The 17,769-nt window shown below is 32.0% G+C and overlaps 1 protein-coding gene across 8 annotated transcripts in view; it reads left to right on the top strand.

The window, feature by feature from the left end:
• Window positions 1–13,064, top strand: part of GULP1 (GULP PTB domain containing engulfment adaptor 1) — a 450,623-nt gene extending 437,559 nt beyond the window's left edge. For 6 of the 8 annotated variants that reach the window (XM_074302905.1, XM_074302894.1, XM_074302906.1 and 3 more), the window contains one exon: window positions 525–2,844. In XM_074302905.1, the coding sequence (XP_074159006.1) occupies window positions 525–596 (72 nt within the window). In that variant the 3' untranslated portion in view covers window positions 597–2,844. Of the gene's footprint in view, window positions 1–524; window positions 2,845–12,842 lie in introns of those variants that run through there. The other 2 variants (XM_074302903.1, XM_074302897.1) reach the window with 2 other exon arrangements.
• Window positions 13,065–17,769: the final 4,705 nt, after the last annotated feature.

Genomic DNA, 17,769 nt, shown 5'->3' with positions numbered 1-17,769 from the left:
AAAAAATAATAAAAGAAAAGTAATTCCTGACTTTAAGGACCTTATTTTAAAGTTGTCTGAGCCAGCTGAAGTTATGAAAATCAGAAGTAGGCAATAGGAATTTGGTTCTTAGACAGGGGAGTGTCATGATGGAAGGCATGATGGAAGTCTTAAAATAAAAACAAAAAGAAAAAAAGTCTAAAAGTATACTGTGTCCTAAGCTATTAGAACTTAAAATTGAACCAAGACTTTTGGGATACCTGCATGGAGTACTAAAAGCCATGTATTTCAAGGTTTGTGTTTGCTTTAATCTACCATGCATGTTAACTGAAAATTATTTTGTACACACAAGCACAAATGAAAATATATATTTTTTTCAAATAAAACACGACCAAACTCCCAAGATTTTCCATTTGTTTCAAAAATGGTAAGACTTTGATTGCACATTTTTGTGTGTGTGTGTGTTTTACATGTTAACTTCTCTTATAATTACCAAGTTTTTTCAAAGGTATTTCCTACTTTAATGGTCGCATTCTGTTTTACAGGAGGGGTTCAAAATGGGACTAACTCTTGAAGGCACGGTATTTTGTCTCGATCCATTAGATAGTAGGTGCTGATACCAAGAACAAGAGATCCTGACTCTTTTATGACATTCTTTTTATCATTATCATTATAATGTGTAATATAAGTATTATCCATGTGCCAAAAATTTTTGTTTTTAGACATATTAACTTCTGTGAGATATGCTTTGGTAAGACTTCAACACAGATCCATTGTTGACCTGTAAAATTGTAAAAAGCCACATCTGCATGTGAGCTATTCATTAAATTACACCATTATGTTCCTTTCTGCTTCTGTTGGAGATAAATATATACTACTAAAGAAGAGAGAGTTTCCTGATTCTTCTATTTCTGGGTTATAGGTTACTATCTTTGGAAACTATATTACCTTTTCTCAATCCATTAGGATATTATTGAATCCTTACTCAAATGTAACTTAATACATGTTTCCTCGTAGTTGGAAAGAAAAAGAAAGTGTCTAACTGAAAACTCAAGACTAATCTAGGCCCTTGAAAAATCTGACTTTGATTATGTCTAAATGATACACACGTTTGCCAATTCAGTGGATGGCAGCAAAATGATTACTTGGTGATATGAGAGCCCAAAAGAAGTGGTTTATATTTATAGTTAGCTTTTATGACATTAATAGTTATAACCAATTATTTTCATATCAAACCTATGAAATCTTCATGAATCATGAGCCCTGTATGTCATTGTGTCTATTAGCTGCTTTTCATATCACTGGAAAATTTTACACTTTGAAATTTATGACTTCAGATCACTAACTTTCAGACAGATGAAATGATTAATGAATATTAATTGAGAAGATAATAAAAATGAATGTACTTAGAATATGTAGTGGTAAATATAAATGCCAGGTAACTCCAATTATTATATTCAATTATTTACTATGTTTCTTTTTTATTTTAAAAGTAAAATTTGAATCAAGATCTAAGAAAATATAGAAAATTATTTTAAAATACCATCTTATTTCAAATGAAAGCAGTGATATTAAAAAGCATATATGCTTTTCTAAATTGATAATAGAGAAAAATGTATTTGAAGATAGAGTCTGCATATATTTACAACACATTGTACCTGTATTTACTTTACGAAGCATTTTTCTGCACCAAAGTAGTATGTGTCTTATTAGAATATTTTCCCTTGACAATGGTATTAAATTTGATGCCTAACTCAGTGCCTTGCACGTCACAGGCATTTTTGTAAGTATTTGTTAAATTGAACTGACTTTCAAATTCTTAATTTGATATGCCATAATTAGTACTGGTATTTTAGCATCTATGAGAATCATTCTATATGAGTAAGTAATCATTATTAGCGATATGATGTGACCAAATTTCACTTTAACCTGATTTAAAAAAAATACAAACCATTATGTATAGACATGTAAGTTTCTGCTAGTGTCAGAGTAAAACTGACTTGGCTATTTATATTTCATTAATCAGTAACATGAGCATTAAATTTTTTATTTAATTTCATTCATGATTCAGTTATGATCTTATTCCTTGAAAATATTTTTATTAGTGAGTCTTACACTTGCTTAAAATATATAGTAACTATAATAAATATCCTAAAAGTAAGTCTTAATAGGTTTCCCCTAATACAAGTTTACTCAAAAATAACTTAAAGATTTGATGATTTAGAAATAGATGAGCAGGGAGGATAAGTCTTCTCCCTAAAAAAGGTTTTCTTTTTGGATTCATGAACAAATTTGCTTTTGTTCTATATTTTAATTTAAATTTAATCTGGGAAAACATCAACATTGCAGCATCACATATCTTTGAGTTTTTAAATGTTTGAACATGTATATGAGTCTTCCTCTTTTCTATATTGTGTTCATATATATCACTAATTCCAGAGTAGTATATGTTTCATAAAAAGAAGTCTTTATAATTGTGTTTGTCATATAGTATTTTGGAATTTGTATAATGAGGATGTTTAATAGCCATATCTTAATGGCTTTTTTAACAGATAGAATTTGTATTTTTATTGTACTTTAAAAAGCTTTATGTAATAGGCATATATTTAGTGTCCATTTACTTTTAATGATAACACAATACAGTACTAAGATGATATTTGCACATGTAAAGAAATTTTTCTTTACAGATTTTTTAACAGTAATCAGGTATGAAAATGGCATGATTAATAATACATAACTGATCATTCAGTTAAAAAATGCTTAATTTAGCAGTGCATTTTTAATGAAAGATTTGGTTGAAAATGTATATCTTTGTAATCTCAATGGTATGTTTAATTTTGCCACAAATAAATGTTTTTAAGTAAATTTGGTTGTAAAATTCATTATTTAATGGTTTACAGGGAATATAGCTAGTTACTACATTTTCCATGATAAAATGTACCAGAAGAAAAAAAAAAAAGAATAGGATTTACTGCCCCTTTAATTCTTATAGTATTCATGGATTTCATTCTGTTAAACATATTTCTGAATTATGAAGTTGCAAAGAAAATTAGAAAACAAAGAGATAAAACTTTTATAGCCCCATATGTGTGCATGTGTGTCTATGTATGGATGTGTATGTGTTTTCTTGAAGCAAGACTATATTAAGATCTGAAACCCAGACTATTCTCTGTGAAGTTCCTTTTTATTTCTTAAGTCTGCTAATTAGAAAAGTATTGAGAAATGCTTATTTTCATAAGCAGTTTTGGAGCTCTGTTTTATATTATAGAATATGTATTATAATATAATTATTATATATTATATATCACATAAATATATGCTATTATGATATAATTATATTTAATATATCAATACATAATGATAATGTTACATAGATTGTGGTAAATACCACAATCTATGTAACATTATCATTATAAATGTATTATATGATATATTACAATATAACATTCTGTATTATATGTAATCTATATAAAATAGAGCTGCAGAATGTACTTCAAATACACCTACATACATACTCCATCTGTATCACAGAAATACTGTTTATTGATGTGGCAGACCTAATGGTGGCCTTAATTAAAATGGTGTCAATGTTAATTTTTCTTGCTTTAAGATCAATCACTTTAACATTTACTAGCTGTATGACTCTGAAAAAGTCACTTAACAAGAGTTTAAAGAGTTTAAATTCTGAAGTAAAATATTTGACAGGAGTTGGCCACAGGAAAAGATATAACCAATAAGAGATTATTCTGGACCTAAGAGTTGTGAAGGAGGTCAGCAGCTTCAAGGATAAAAGCTATCTATCTACAGTGTTACAGTTTTCCTTGAAGAAGTATTAAAAATTAAAAAATAGCAAGTTGATTGAACTTTGTTCCCAGTACAATAAAATGTTATAATTTTTTTATACTTTTAAGACTATCTTATTGATCACAGATATGTATAAGTTTGTTTTATAATATTATGTTAAATAATAAATGAAATAATATATATATTTTTGAAGTTGCCTTATTTTACATATGAACATATCTGTTTTTAAAGCTCTAATTGGTAGGAGTTACAAATTAATCATTTTTATCTCTATTAGTGCTTATAATTCCTTGCTTTTCATAGGTCCTTAAAAAGTTATTTGAAATGTTTTAGGTTATAGTCTAGGCAGGTACAGAAATAACAATAAATAGTATATGCATACTGGGGGTAAATGATACAAATTGTTGATATATTTGATTCTTGCTTTATTTCAAAATTAGAAAATCTTAAACTAGGAAAAAATCCCACTTGCTTAACTCAGTACTTATCTGACTTCAAGTGTGTCCTTTCCTGAAACAGGTATTTGGATGATTCCTTATCATTTCAATCATTTCTTTCATGTTTCTTCCATGATAGTTTTTTTTTTTTTTTTATTTTTTAGATAGTTTCAAGAACAAAATCCTAGAATTTCATTTTCAGGTAGAATTCCTGAAGAAATGTTTTCATTTAATTTTCCAAATTCTGAATTATGTTACTGTTCTCTGCTATTACTTAATATGTTTATTTTTCCATATCCAATATTTGTTCCTGGTCTTTGAGTCTCTACCTTTGTTAAAAGTGCCTGAACAACAACTACCCAAAATGTAGCCTTTCATCTAAACATCACCATTTGTAGGCAGATATCACCAATGTAGGGTGGCATTATATAATGGGAGATAGGCATCATGTGACATAGTTTGTTTTTTAATTTAAGATCATAGTGTGGACACTCACATTCAAATGATTTGACCCTTTCCTCCAAACCACATATACCTCCAGTCTTTGGCTCCATCCCCTCCCATCTTGGAACAGATCAAAACCTAGGACAGTACTGTCTTTTCTCTTTTCAGACACAATTTCTTATTTTTTAGTTTTTCAAAAAAAATCTATTTTTTGTTTTTAAATTCCTTTCAGTACCAAATGTTTCTCTTTACATCTTCCTTGTAACATAGAAGGAAAAAAGAAAAAAAAAAAAAGAAAAACAATTAAGCAAAGAAAAATAACCAATTTATCAATGAAATGTGAAAGTACATTGAGTATTTCCCAAATCTATAACCCCCCCCCCCATTTACATTTACAAAGAAAGCAAGAAGATAACATTTCCTCTTTTTCTTGGAGTTTACAGCATTGTTTTATTTCTCTAAAGCTTTCCTTTTACATTATTGTTAGTAAGTACATATAGGAACTATTGAATGTGTAGGTCATTTCATGACCTAAAAATTTAAAATTTAGTTCTAATAAAATCACACCCATATGTAATCATCCTTTTCCCCAAACTAAGAAAATTTGCCTACAGAATTGCTATCATAGTATAATGGTACACCCACAGTCACAGGAACCTCTATGCATAATCTAGAAATTGCTTCTTGGAAAAAAAAATTTACAGAAAATAATTTTGAAGTTTTTCCATTTCTTTGTCTTAGTCATTAAATGCATCTCATTGAATTATAAAATTTATATAGATTTGCAAACCATTCCGATTTTTCAGTTCTTATTTATACTATTTTGTTATAAGCAGTATAGGTTTGTACCATATCCCCAGGCTAGATGGAGATGATAAAAAAGTGTACCCATGAATATATTCTCTCCATCACATATTCTGTTTTCTAGCAAAACTTGCCTATCATGTTCATACATCATATTTTGCATCCCTCATTTCTACAGTTTTTCTCCAAGTGTAGAATGTTCTTCATCCTTATCTCTACCTCTTGGAACACCCAATCTTCTTCAAGACTCAGCTCAAGTACCACTTCCTTGTGGAATCCTCTCCATTTCTCTCCTAACCCAATTTTTAATTTTTCCACTCAAATTTTGTTTTGTATAGATCTATACTATAAAGTATATATCTTTCCTATTTTACTTATCTGTATGCTTTTCCTCCACAATAGAATGTAAGCTCCTTAAGGATATGAATGATTTCTTTCTTTTTTAAATTTCCAGTGCCTAGCACAGTATCCTAAACATTATAAATATTTAATAAATGCAAATTGAGTTGAACTGAACTGAAGAGATAAACAAGCAGAAATCTCTAAAGGGAGTAATTTTCTCTCTGTGTACGCTAGATGGGCTATAGAGTCTTCTCTGTCTTCAGACAGTTGCCTTATTTTGCTCTCTTCATCATTCTGAGGCTATTTTGCTTCCCTTGTCCTGAATATTACTAAATTTAGTGGGGGGGAGAATAAATAGCCTCTAAAGTTATGGGTGATTATGTTTATCTATTCAATGATTTTAATATAGTAGCTCCATTTTCTTTTAAAGCTATCCTTATAAACCTAAATAAATTATAGTAATTAAAAGAAATAATTGCTTAAATAAGTATGAAGCATTTGCTTTATCCTCAGAAGATGGGCTAGCCTTTCTTGTTAAAACAAATTCTCTAGTTTTTCCTTTAATCCTAATCTTTCCTATCTCCTCTGGGAGTTTTCCCATCAATCATTTATTTCATATTTCTCCTTAAACTTAGTTCATTGATTAGGTTGATATGCCTTCCAGGTGTCAGAGTTGAGATGAGAAATAATTTCTTTTAATATCAAGCATTCATTTTTTCTCCCTTCCAATTCCTCACCCTCAGAAAAAGAAAAAATATATACAGTAAAGCTAAAAACAGTCTCATATTGGCAATGTCCAAAAATGTGTCATTAAACATATTCAGTCCATCATACCTATGTCAAGAGGTGGGTGGCATTTTTTATCAGTTATCTGGAATTATAGTTAATTCTTTCATTTCATGTGTATATACATACACAAACATATTACATCTATAATATCATTAACCCCAGATCACAAAAGTCCTCCATTCTAGACTATGCTATAGTATACATGTTACTAGGACATATACCAAGGAGATGCATAATCTAATTATCCTGGATAAGATGGCCCAAGGAGTGAATTGATTTTTAAGCCCTTAATTCACACAAATCTATTATTTATTTCATAGCATCATTTATTCCATAGCATAGAAGACTCAGTAGATATCAGGCGCAGTAATCAATAAGATCAAGTAGTAGTATAGAGAACAAAGAAAGTAATAGTTCCACTGTCCCCTATCAGACTATATCTGTTATATCATGTTGAATTCTAGGTGTCATTTATAATTAGAGTAGATGAGGTATATCTAGAATACAAGAAGAATGGTGGAAGATTAAGTAGATTGAAGAAATTGGTAATGTTACATCACAAGAAGAGAAAACTTGTAAGGGAGACATCATAATTGTTATCAAATAACTAAAGAATTGTCATATGGAAAAAGGATTATACGTGTTCTGTTTGGTCCCAGAAGATAGAACTTTGAGCAGTAAAGGGAAGTTAACAAATTCTCTTCATCTCAATAAGTCAGTAAACATGTTTAAAGTACACAACCTAAGTGTTGGGTATACTAATGCAAAAAAATTCTCTCCATTCAAGGAATTTGCAATCTCATGGGGAGCACAACATACAAAAAGAAACTGAAGGGAGGGAAGGTATGTGGCATAGGGAAATACTCCTTCAAATTGCCTGAATAATCTCTTTAAATGGAAGTTCTGGGCAAAGCTCTCTGCTTACCATCCAATCAGAAAGGAATCAAGGTTAGAGGATATTGATAAGGAAAGCTCACAGCCTGTCCATCTTCCTACATTCATAGAAAATTCCCTCAGAACACACTATCACTGGGTCTTCTCTCCAATATGAGATTACTTTTTTCTATGCCCCTCTAGAATGAGTAATAAAACCATGAACTGTCCTCTATTTTTAAATCCTTTGCCCCTTATTGTCAAGTCTGGGCTAGCTCTTCTGAAGGGCTTGGAATAAGTCCTTGCCCCATGTTGGGTGCCAAAATGTAAATATTCTGTCATTTCTCAATTATAATCCTTTTTTTTGGGAGGAGGTTTCTTTTCTGTAAATCTTTTTCTCTGTTAGGAGGTTTTCTTGGGAGGCTTCTGGAGCCTTCAGCCAGAATGAAAGTAGAATCTCGAATCCTCTTCTTCCTTAATCCTGGATCTGAATCTCCTTGAGCTTCCCTGAAGTTCTCCTGGGAAGTCTTGTCCTTGACTGCTTCTTTCCCAACTGCCCTCCTCTTTTATCCTCCCAGAGAATGGGCTTGTGGTTACTCCAGGGGCTTCTGGGAACTACTTACAACCAATGAACTTGCTCCTTTTAAAAGTGTGAACCCTGAGCTAGAGAATTGTTAAGTACTGACTTAGCACCTAGTAAGAACCTAACATCTAATCATATTTCTGCTCATATTTTGCCAAACTCCAATTGCCCCCACTAACTACTTTCATCACTTCTACTCACCTGTTGCAGATTGGTTCTGGAAGAAGGTACAATCATGTAAGCTGATTTGATCTCTGAAATTTTGCCAAGTGGTTCTTCACTGTTGTCTAGCTAGTTGTTAGTTTATAACTATTTTGGTCATACCCTTACTTTAGCTATTTCAAGCCTTCTCTCAAACCCACAATATAAACTTCTCCACTCTTTGCACAGCATAAGACTTTGTCTCCCAGTTTATTGGTGAAAAGCAGACATATCTTGTGAGCTCCCTTTTCCTCTCTATTCTATGCCTGAAACTCTATGACATCATCTACTATTTTCCTTAGCTTCAGTCCCAAAGAATTTCAAAGGTTCTCTGTAGGATGAAATGGCTCTTTGTGCTCCAGAACCAAGGACAGTGTTTTGGAAGTTGTAGAAAGATAGATTTAAGCTTATAATAAGGGGAAGTTACCTCAACAATGAGAATTGACTTAAAAGTTGAATAGACTGCACTAGGAGGTAATGTATTTCGGTCTTCAAACAGAAACTGCATTTCTTGATGGGAATATTGTAAAGAGATATTAGTCAGGAACAAGTTGAGCTCTGAGATCTCTTCCAATCTTACAATCTATGATAGTTTTCTATCCTTCTTACAGCCTCAAGTGTCTATGTTACATATCCACTTGCCAGGTCATGATGGTTATCCTTCCATACCATCTGTCATATCCACCTCTTCTCTCATATCACCATTTGAGTTTAGGCTCTCATCTTCCACTGAAACTTTGGCAATAGTTGCAATAAATTTCCTAGACTGTTTCTTGCCTCTAGTCTTTCCTTCTCCAATCCAATATGTAAAAACAAAACAAAACAAAACAAAAAAACTTTTAAGCACATCTCTGACTGTATTGTTCATTTCCTTAAATATGTTATATGTTTACTTATTTCCCTTACAGTAAATAGTTAGAGAATAATTTCTATGGGAAGAAAAATCTGGCAATTCCTTAACTTGAATTTTAAGGTCTTCCTTTGATGATATACCTCCTAGCTACTTTGCCAGACTTATTTCATATAATTCTCCTTAATATGGTTTACATTCCAGTCAAATTAAATACTCAACTATTTCCTACTCTTGAAATTACTATTCCCAGCCTCTGTTATCCACCAAATATTTTTTTCAAGGATAAGCCCAAGTACTATCTTTTTTCCTTGAATCTTTCCCTGGTTCCATGGTGTACTTTATTCAATCACTCACTACCTTGAATTGTACTTCTTTATACATTTACTTCATCCATCTAATATAATGTAAGCTTTTTGAGTGCAAGAATTATTTTGGCTTTTTTTGGCTTTTATTCTAATTATCTTGCATGTAGTTGATACTTAATAAATATGTTGAATTTTCTCATTGGTCAGGTTTTTCCTCCTCTTTGATACTTCATAGAACTTTTGAAATATGAAATAGTTTTCATATAAATTATTTTCATCCACTCCATTGGATAAGTTTAAAAGGAATTATTTAAAAGTTAATTCAGAATCTTCTGTGTCATTGAGAGACCCAAGTAGTCCAGCTCTCTAATTCTTAGTCTTATTCCTGAATTATATGTCAAATAGCTAAGTCCCTCTTTATCTTACCCCAACTGTAAGATGGATTCTTAGAAGTTTACTTCATTGTGACATCATGCCAAGAATAGATCTTTTAGTATTTATCCACAAACTTTTAAATTCTATTAAATCCAGTTTTTTCATTTTGTAAGTTAATTCCTTGTACATATATAAGGTGTGTTTAAAAGTACATTAATTCTTTTCAGATGTTTCATGTAATGCTATAGTGGTTGAATGGACATATAGTTAAGACTTAAAGATGTTAGACAACTGGGAGAACAAGATTGAAGCAATGATTTTATAACCATAGATAAAGCCTTTAAACTTTTAAATATTCAATTTCTTTATAAAATGAGGAGACTAACCTTCATGCTGCCTACCTCCATGGTTTATTTCTAATATAGAATGTTCCCTAGCTTCATTCTTCTAATTCATACTTGCATTGGAGGACAGTTAATTTATTGTTTCTATAGAGGTCTATCTTTAGTTAACCTTGATGGACTAGGGATGCTAATAATATAATCCAGTAAATTCTTATCTGGCATGTTCCCCACAGTGTTAGTCAACCAGTTGATATCCATTAGCTTTTATTAAAGGGAATTAACTTAGACAGAAATTATGTAAACCCTCCCCAAACTGAGAAGCATACTTTCTCAGGGAGAAAGAGCTCAAGATTAAATAATTCATATAAAATCCCTGACTTCCCCAACAATTTCAACTCTTAACTTTTCTTAGTGCATGTGTATACATGCACATTTGTTCATGCAGTACAAATGGATTCAAACTTGAAGCACAAAAGTACTAAAACACATAGAGTGAAAATGGGATTGGGAGATTATTTTTGGGTGTTACATAAAGACTGCTAGATACCTCAAAACTACTAGCTGAATACTCTTCTCTTCTGGCATCTCCACCAGGAACCGTTCAGGATGAGACATTAAAAATGATGCACTTTCTCTTGCTAAACTGGACTATCTCCTTAGAAACTGATGTCTAATGGAGTTAATCCACTAATGAGCTGGGTCTCACTAAACACACCAATTTCTTTCACCACTTCTAATTCATGAGAGGACCTCTGTTGCTTTTTTATAAGTTTTAGTTTTAGAAAGTCTTAATTTAGTAAATTCCATCTTCAGATACTTAATTACAAATGATTAGAAAATAATAAAAATGAATGACAAAAGAAACAGAGGTGTTATGTGTTCATGGATACAGGGCAGGTTGATGGGAATTAGAACAACCTGTTCCTGTTTCATTCAGTGGCTCACAGATATCCTTATTTGATATACATTAGGGGAGAGTATGAGAGATCAAGTATTTGGGCCTTTTTGTGGAACCTCAGTTCTGAGTCCTCAGATAATCAGAAGATTCCATACCGTAGTAACAGCCTCTCAATAACTCATGCCTGGAAAACAGTTCCCTAAAATCCCAGGTGTTAAACTGATCGTGCTCTGCATCAGAATGTCATATTTCCTAGTGACAATCTCAACTAAACTCCCAAGATAACCAGATTAAAATATAGTTGGGAAATGTTTAATAAAATAAAGAAAAAAATCAACATAAGTAATGTTAATTTGTAGTTTTTTAAGTTGATATAAGGCCTGGAGGAATTTATTTATAATTTGAGTTTGACATCACTTCTCTGTATGATCCACCTGAAAAAGTATATGCATGCATTATCTAAGTATTGCACCCTAATTCCCCAGCCCACTTAAGGAAAGCATTTTTAAAAGTATAAAGGGCTACAACATATGAGCTATAATTAACATAATTTATAAGGTTATTCTAGATCTACACTCTTTTTATCCAAAGATTGTCTGTAAAACTTATTTTTCAGCTCTCCTTGATATTTTGTCATTACTTGTTCTATAATATTCATCTTGTCAAAGTTTTTAAGATATAATAATTATAACTGTGATCATAAAAAATCTGGATTTTTTGCTATCTCAAAGATTTTGACAATTCTTTAGGAACTTATCCTATCATAAATTTTAGATGTCTTAAATTTTAGATGTCTTAAAATGTTGCCTAGGATTCAGAGAAGTGCCATAATTTGATCATGGTTACACTGCTAAGTGCCAAATTGAGATTCTCTATGTTGCCAATTCACCATCTTCTCTGTGAGATTATGCCAGGTTTATTTGTGCAATTGACAATCAAATGAAATTACATCATCCCTCTGACTTTATTGATATAAATAACTTTTGACGAGCAAACTCCATCTATCTATGCAGAACAATACCTTCTACACAATTTAAATTTTGACAGTTTTTTGAGGTAATGAGAAGTGATTTGCTCAAGTCACATAGTCATGTATAATAGAGGCAAGACCTGAATCCACCATAGGACCAACTTTCTATCTACCATATCACTCTATATATCTCACTGATAGTATTCTAGCAAATATTTCTCTAGTGATGGTTATTTGAACATGCCAGGGTGATTCAAAGTATCTAATTTCTAGTGCAGAGCCACAGGTTGAGAAAATTATGAGGGGGAAAATAAAATGCAAAGAGAGAACTTAAATGAGTCCAGATCAGATGGAAGGTATTCATTTATTTGTGCATTTGACAAATATTTAAACTGTTGGGAATACAAGTGCAGAGATGATGACTATCTCTCCTTTACATATAACAATAATAAGGAATGTATGATTCTATCTCTCTGACTACTTCATGCGTGTCAAGAAAGATTTCTGAATTTTAATTACTGGCCCCATAGTTTATGGGGAATTAAAACGAATTGGTGCCCTCCCCAGAAGAATGTTAACATGCATAGCATGAGAGAGATTTTATACTATCAACATTATAAAGGAAGATAGAGGTCCACTTCTGAAGTTCAAGGAGTGATCAGTTCCTCTATCCCTTGGGAGGCCTGTTGTTTGTAAGGCTGAGAGAAGTGTTAACCACAATAATAAGATAAAAAAAAAAGCTTCAGGAATGCATGTAGAGGTAAAATTTGAGCTAACAGTACTCTATTGATATATACTGTAGCATGTTTTGTTTTGTTTTTCTTTATGGATTACAAAAAAGAGAAGGTCTCCTGGGAGCTGAGGAGAGAGAATCACACAAAATAGGATCATGGAAAGAATAAGTCATCTGACATGATCAGCTGGGGACTACAAAGAACTACAGAAAAAGGATTATAGGACTATGAAATGAGCCAGAGACAGGAAGTATCAAATGGTGTTATCTGTTCAGAATATATGGTGTCAAAGGCTGAAGAAATAAAATGCTATGAGAATAGAAAACCAACTTGGAAGAGTAAACCAATGCTCCTTCTAGGGGATAAGCTACTTCTGGGAAAAGGACTTCTCACTGGTATTCTGAGGTTTCTCTGAGTTATAAAATGAAATAGATTTACAAGGTCCCTTCAGTTTTTAAGCAAACTTGTTCATGTGTTGAGGATGATGTGACTGTCTACTTTTTTTTAAAAAAAATCTTGTTTCCAAAGAATTCCCCCTCTAGCTCCTCCCTTACCTATTGAAAAGGCAAGCAATGTAACTCCAATACATATGTGGTCAAGGAAAACATCTTTCTGTTTTAGCCTTGTTGCAAAAAAAAAAAAGTAAGAAAAATGAAGAAAGTGAAAAAATATGCTTCAATCTGCATCCAAAACTCCATTGTTTCCGTCTATACAGGTGAACAGCAATTTCTTTTTTTTCATAATAGGTCTTTTGCAATTACCTTGAATCATTACCTTGATCAAAGTAGCTAAATCTTTCACAGTTGATTATTGTTACAATTATTGACTTACTGTCTACAGAATTCTGGTTCTGCTTATTTTACTTTATATCAGTTCATATGAATGCCAAGTTTTTCTGAAACCATTCTCCTTGTTATTTCTTAAAGCACAATAGAATTCCAACATAGTCATATAACACTTGTTCATCTATTTCCCAATTAATGGACATTCTTTCAATTTCCAAATCCTTTGCTACCTCAAAAAGAACCACAATAAATATTTTTATATATATAGTTTCTTTTGCTTTTTCTTTGATATATAGTATACAAAACTAGTAGTGTTGTTGGTGGGTCAAATAATAGGCACATTTTAATAGCCCTTTGGATGTATTTTCAAATTGTTCCTTATAATGGTTGGACAAGTTCACAACTCTACCAACAATGCATCAGTGCCTCTATTTTTAACACTTCTTCAACATGTCATTTTCCTTTTTTTGTTAGCCAATAAAAGAAATAAGAAAATCCTCAAAGTATACTCAGGCCCCTTATATGATGATCAGTACTAGGATATAGTATTATAAGATACATAACATATGATTCTTGCTATTTTGTGATGTGTGTTTGTTTTCAATGCTCATTCTAATGGATCATAATTAAGGATCCTCTGATGGTGATAAGTAAAAATCACAGCTAATAATTTGATATTCAGGGTGGAGTTCCACAGTTTGCTTTTTAAAACCGAAATTGGATTCTTAGATTTCTTGTATTTCTTTTTCTCTTTTATTTTTTTCTTCCTGCTAGGTCTTCCTTGAAAATACATTTTGGGGTTCTTCTCAATTAAATACTACTCCTCACTGGATTTTTGATTTGCCCATTGTTCCATTGTTAGTCTGTTCCAAAGGTCATTTGCAGCACTTGAAAACTATTATTTGGATTATTCTGAATGAGTTCTGGTTCTGATTTATTCCTACAGAGAAAGATATTTTCCTTTTTAGCTACATTTTTGAAGAAAATAAAGTAAAAATTGAGTTGCTTCACATTTGTAAAAATTAAATACAATTTTGTGGTCTAAATAAAATTGTCATTTTCTTCCCCATTGCAATTTTCTCTCAAATGTCATGAAATAATTTGTAATTTGTCATCACAAACAAATGTTTAATAGGATAATCAGTAAATAATTAGTATTAATCATGCCTAAAAGCAACCTAATGTTATGAAATGATATATACATTATTTCTGCCTACTATGCTATTTAAGAGTAACATTATAATTTTAATACAACAAAGAAAAAACTTAATTTTAAAAATATACAATTAATATCTTTGAGTGTGTTTGTTTTGAAACTGTTATCACTGTCTCTGATTCCTTGTGTTTGCTTCACCTGATAGAAGCCAAATTTCCAAACATATCTCCCTTCTCACCTCAAAGAGAATGAAAGATGAATTATTTAGGACCACAGAGGGAAGAGGGAAAAGAGAATGAGCAATCATAAACCCTCAGAGGGATTCTTAGTAAAGTTTACACAAGATGTGGAGAATGTCTGGTCCTACAGTCTTGGCAGATACATTATGATTCACAGATGCTTGGTCCGCTCATTTTTCAGATTAGTCCCATTTGGGGGCCAAAGAGAGGTAAGAAACAGTGAAATCAGGGACCTGACTGCTATGGCAAACCTGCTTTAGTATTTTCTAGCTTCCTTAGAAAGCCTCCAAGTTGTCTGTTTTATTCCATAATTAATTCAATTCAAAGAATAAAATAGCTCCATTTGGTACTAATGGTGCTATGATAATCACAGTGTAGTTACTATCCTTATGAGCCAGATTATATAATCTAGAAGGGATGAGAATTTACAATCTAAAGCAAATTAAACTAACCGTATACTATAGCTACTGCCTACAACCAGCCTCTTATTTTATAATAAAAGGGTAGTTATTTGGAAGAAGGATTAAGCTTGTTCTACTTGGCTTTGCTGGGCAAAACTAGGACCACGGTGTAGAAATTATATGGAGGCAGATTTTGATTCAACTCAAGGAAAAGCTTCCTTATCATTGAGGCTGTCCAAAAATGAATGGGATAGAAAGTGAAGGAGGTTGTAAATTCTCCAATGCTATATATATATATATATATATATATATATATATATATATATATATATATATATATATATATACATATGCATAAAAGACACATATTAAGGATAGGAATATACAGACATATAGGTAATTATAGATACTATGACTAGGCATAGGGATAAGTATTAAAGGTAAGATTTCAGTGATTTAGAGTATTCCCAAGTGAGGAGGCTATATCTATCAATGCAAGTTGGCACTTTCTCTGCAGTGTATAGTCTCTGAGAGTTTCCAGAACACTGAGAAAAATTATTTACATTCAGTGTGTATGAGGCCAAACTAGAATGTTTTCCTGTCTTTGAGACTGGGTCTTCAGCCACTAATCATGCTGCCTCTTGGCCACAAATATTGTCAGTAACAATTTATATTTCAGATTAGATTAGATGACCTCTGGAACCCCCTTTAATTTTGCCATCCTTTAAAGTTTCTGTCATATTTAGAACTGCAAAGATTACTTTCAGATAATTACTAGATTTTGTAATTTTCCATACCACTCTCCTCCTGTTTGTGATAAGGCCATAGGGGGGAAAAACATTCTCTGCTTATTCTTAGGCAGTCCATCTAGATTAATATATAACCAGCAACCTGATTTTTAACAGTTTCACAGCCCTGAAAAAGCCTGGTATTATGTGGTCTCATCCTATTCTAGGTATTTTTTTTAATTTTTAAATTTTATAATTATAAGATTTTTTTGGACAGTACAAATGCATAGGTAATTTTTTACATTATCCTTTATACTCCCTTCTGTTCCGAATTTTTCCCCTCCTTCCCTCCACCCCCTCCCCTGGATGGTAGGCATTCCCATACATATTAAATATGTTATAGTATATCCTAGGTACAATATATATGTGCAGAATCGATTTTTTTTGGTTATTGTTGCAAAGAAAGAATTTGATTCAGAAGGTAAAAATAACCTGGGAAGAAAAACAAAAAATGCAAACAGTTTACACTCATTTCCCAGTGTTCCTATTCTAGGTCTAAGAGAGAAACAGGTATTGTGACTGTAGAATTTCCTTTAAAGCACATAACAGGAGGAACTGCTCACTCTGCCCAGATAAAAAAGCCATAGCTATTATTTTGTGACTTCTAAGAGGAGAGACACTAGTCTACCTCAAAGTAAATAGAATTATCTCAATAATCGTAGAATTTCCCTGGGTTATAACTTTCTTATCATCTTTTAAGAAATATGCCATCTATATAGGACATGTTGCTGCTACATGATAGCCAAACATGAGAATATAAAGTTAAAGGATCAATTATAAAACCTTATGGTTCAGTTAAGTCTATTTCTCTTCCATTTTGGAGCTATTTCAAGTTCTAGAAAAGGAGTGTTAACATTTCTCTCTCTACAAAAATTATGTTATGCATGTCAGGGGAAGTTGAGGAAGGCCTCCGACATATTGGATGAACTCAATGTAAAACTGATGGGAGTACATCAATAAGCATTACACTGGATCACCAGACACAAGATCATTAGTCACCTGATGCATTTGTGGAAGAAATAACCAAATAGATGAAAGTACTCCCTGTTTTCTTCGTTGAAAAGTTTACAAGGAATCTAGTCCACTCAACCTTCTAAACATAATTAAAAGATCCCAGAGAAACTGATGTCAGAACCAGCCATATAATATTAGGGAAAAACAATAAACGACTCCCATAAGTGGAAAGGTTTTAAGTGTGTATATACAAGATGACATTTATAGACTCCCACCAAGGAACTTGCATTCTTTCTAGACTTTTTCCAAGGACTACATGTGTGTGCTTGGTTTGTTAAGGAAGCTGCATGTTTATTGATTATAAAATCCTCCCTTTAAATGCACCCAAATAAAAGTTGCCTTTGACTTGCTGAGCTTTCTTGCCCTGAAAACTCCACATTTCCCCCCATGTTTTAAGTCTCTTTCAATTGAAACAAATGTGAAAGAAAAATACACAGAAAACTACTAGAAATATTAGATTACTGCCATGGATATCATCTCTGATTATACTTTACCATTACCTTAGGCTTGAATGGGAGAAACTTTGAAAAGATGACTTATCCAGAAACATACCGAGAACACATGCTTTTCTCTCTAAGGTGCTCAAAAACCCTTACAAGTATTTAGAAAATAGCTTTAAAGTACTAACATCAGTTCTCTCTTACCCCGAAA

Source organism: Sminthopsis crassicaudata, chromosome 3 (genome assembly GCF_048593235.1).
Source record: "Sminthopsis crassicaudata isolate SCR6 chromosome 3, ASM4859323v1, whole genome shotgun sequence".
In the NCBI taxonomy this organism is placed as follows: Eukaryota; Metazoa; Chordata; class Mammalia; order Dasyuromorphia; family Dasyuridae; genus Sminthopsis; species Sminthopsis crassicaudata.
This window is presented reverse-complemented; position numbering and strand designations above follow the sequence as displayed.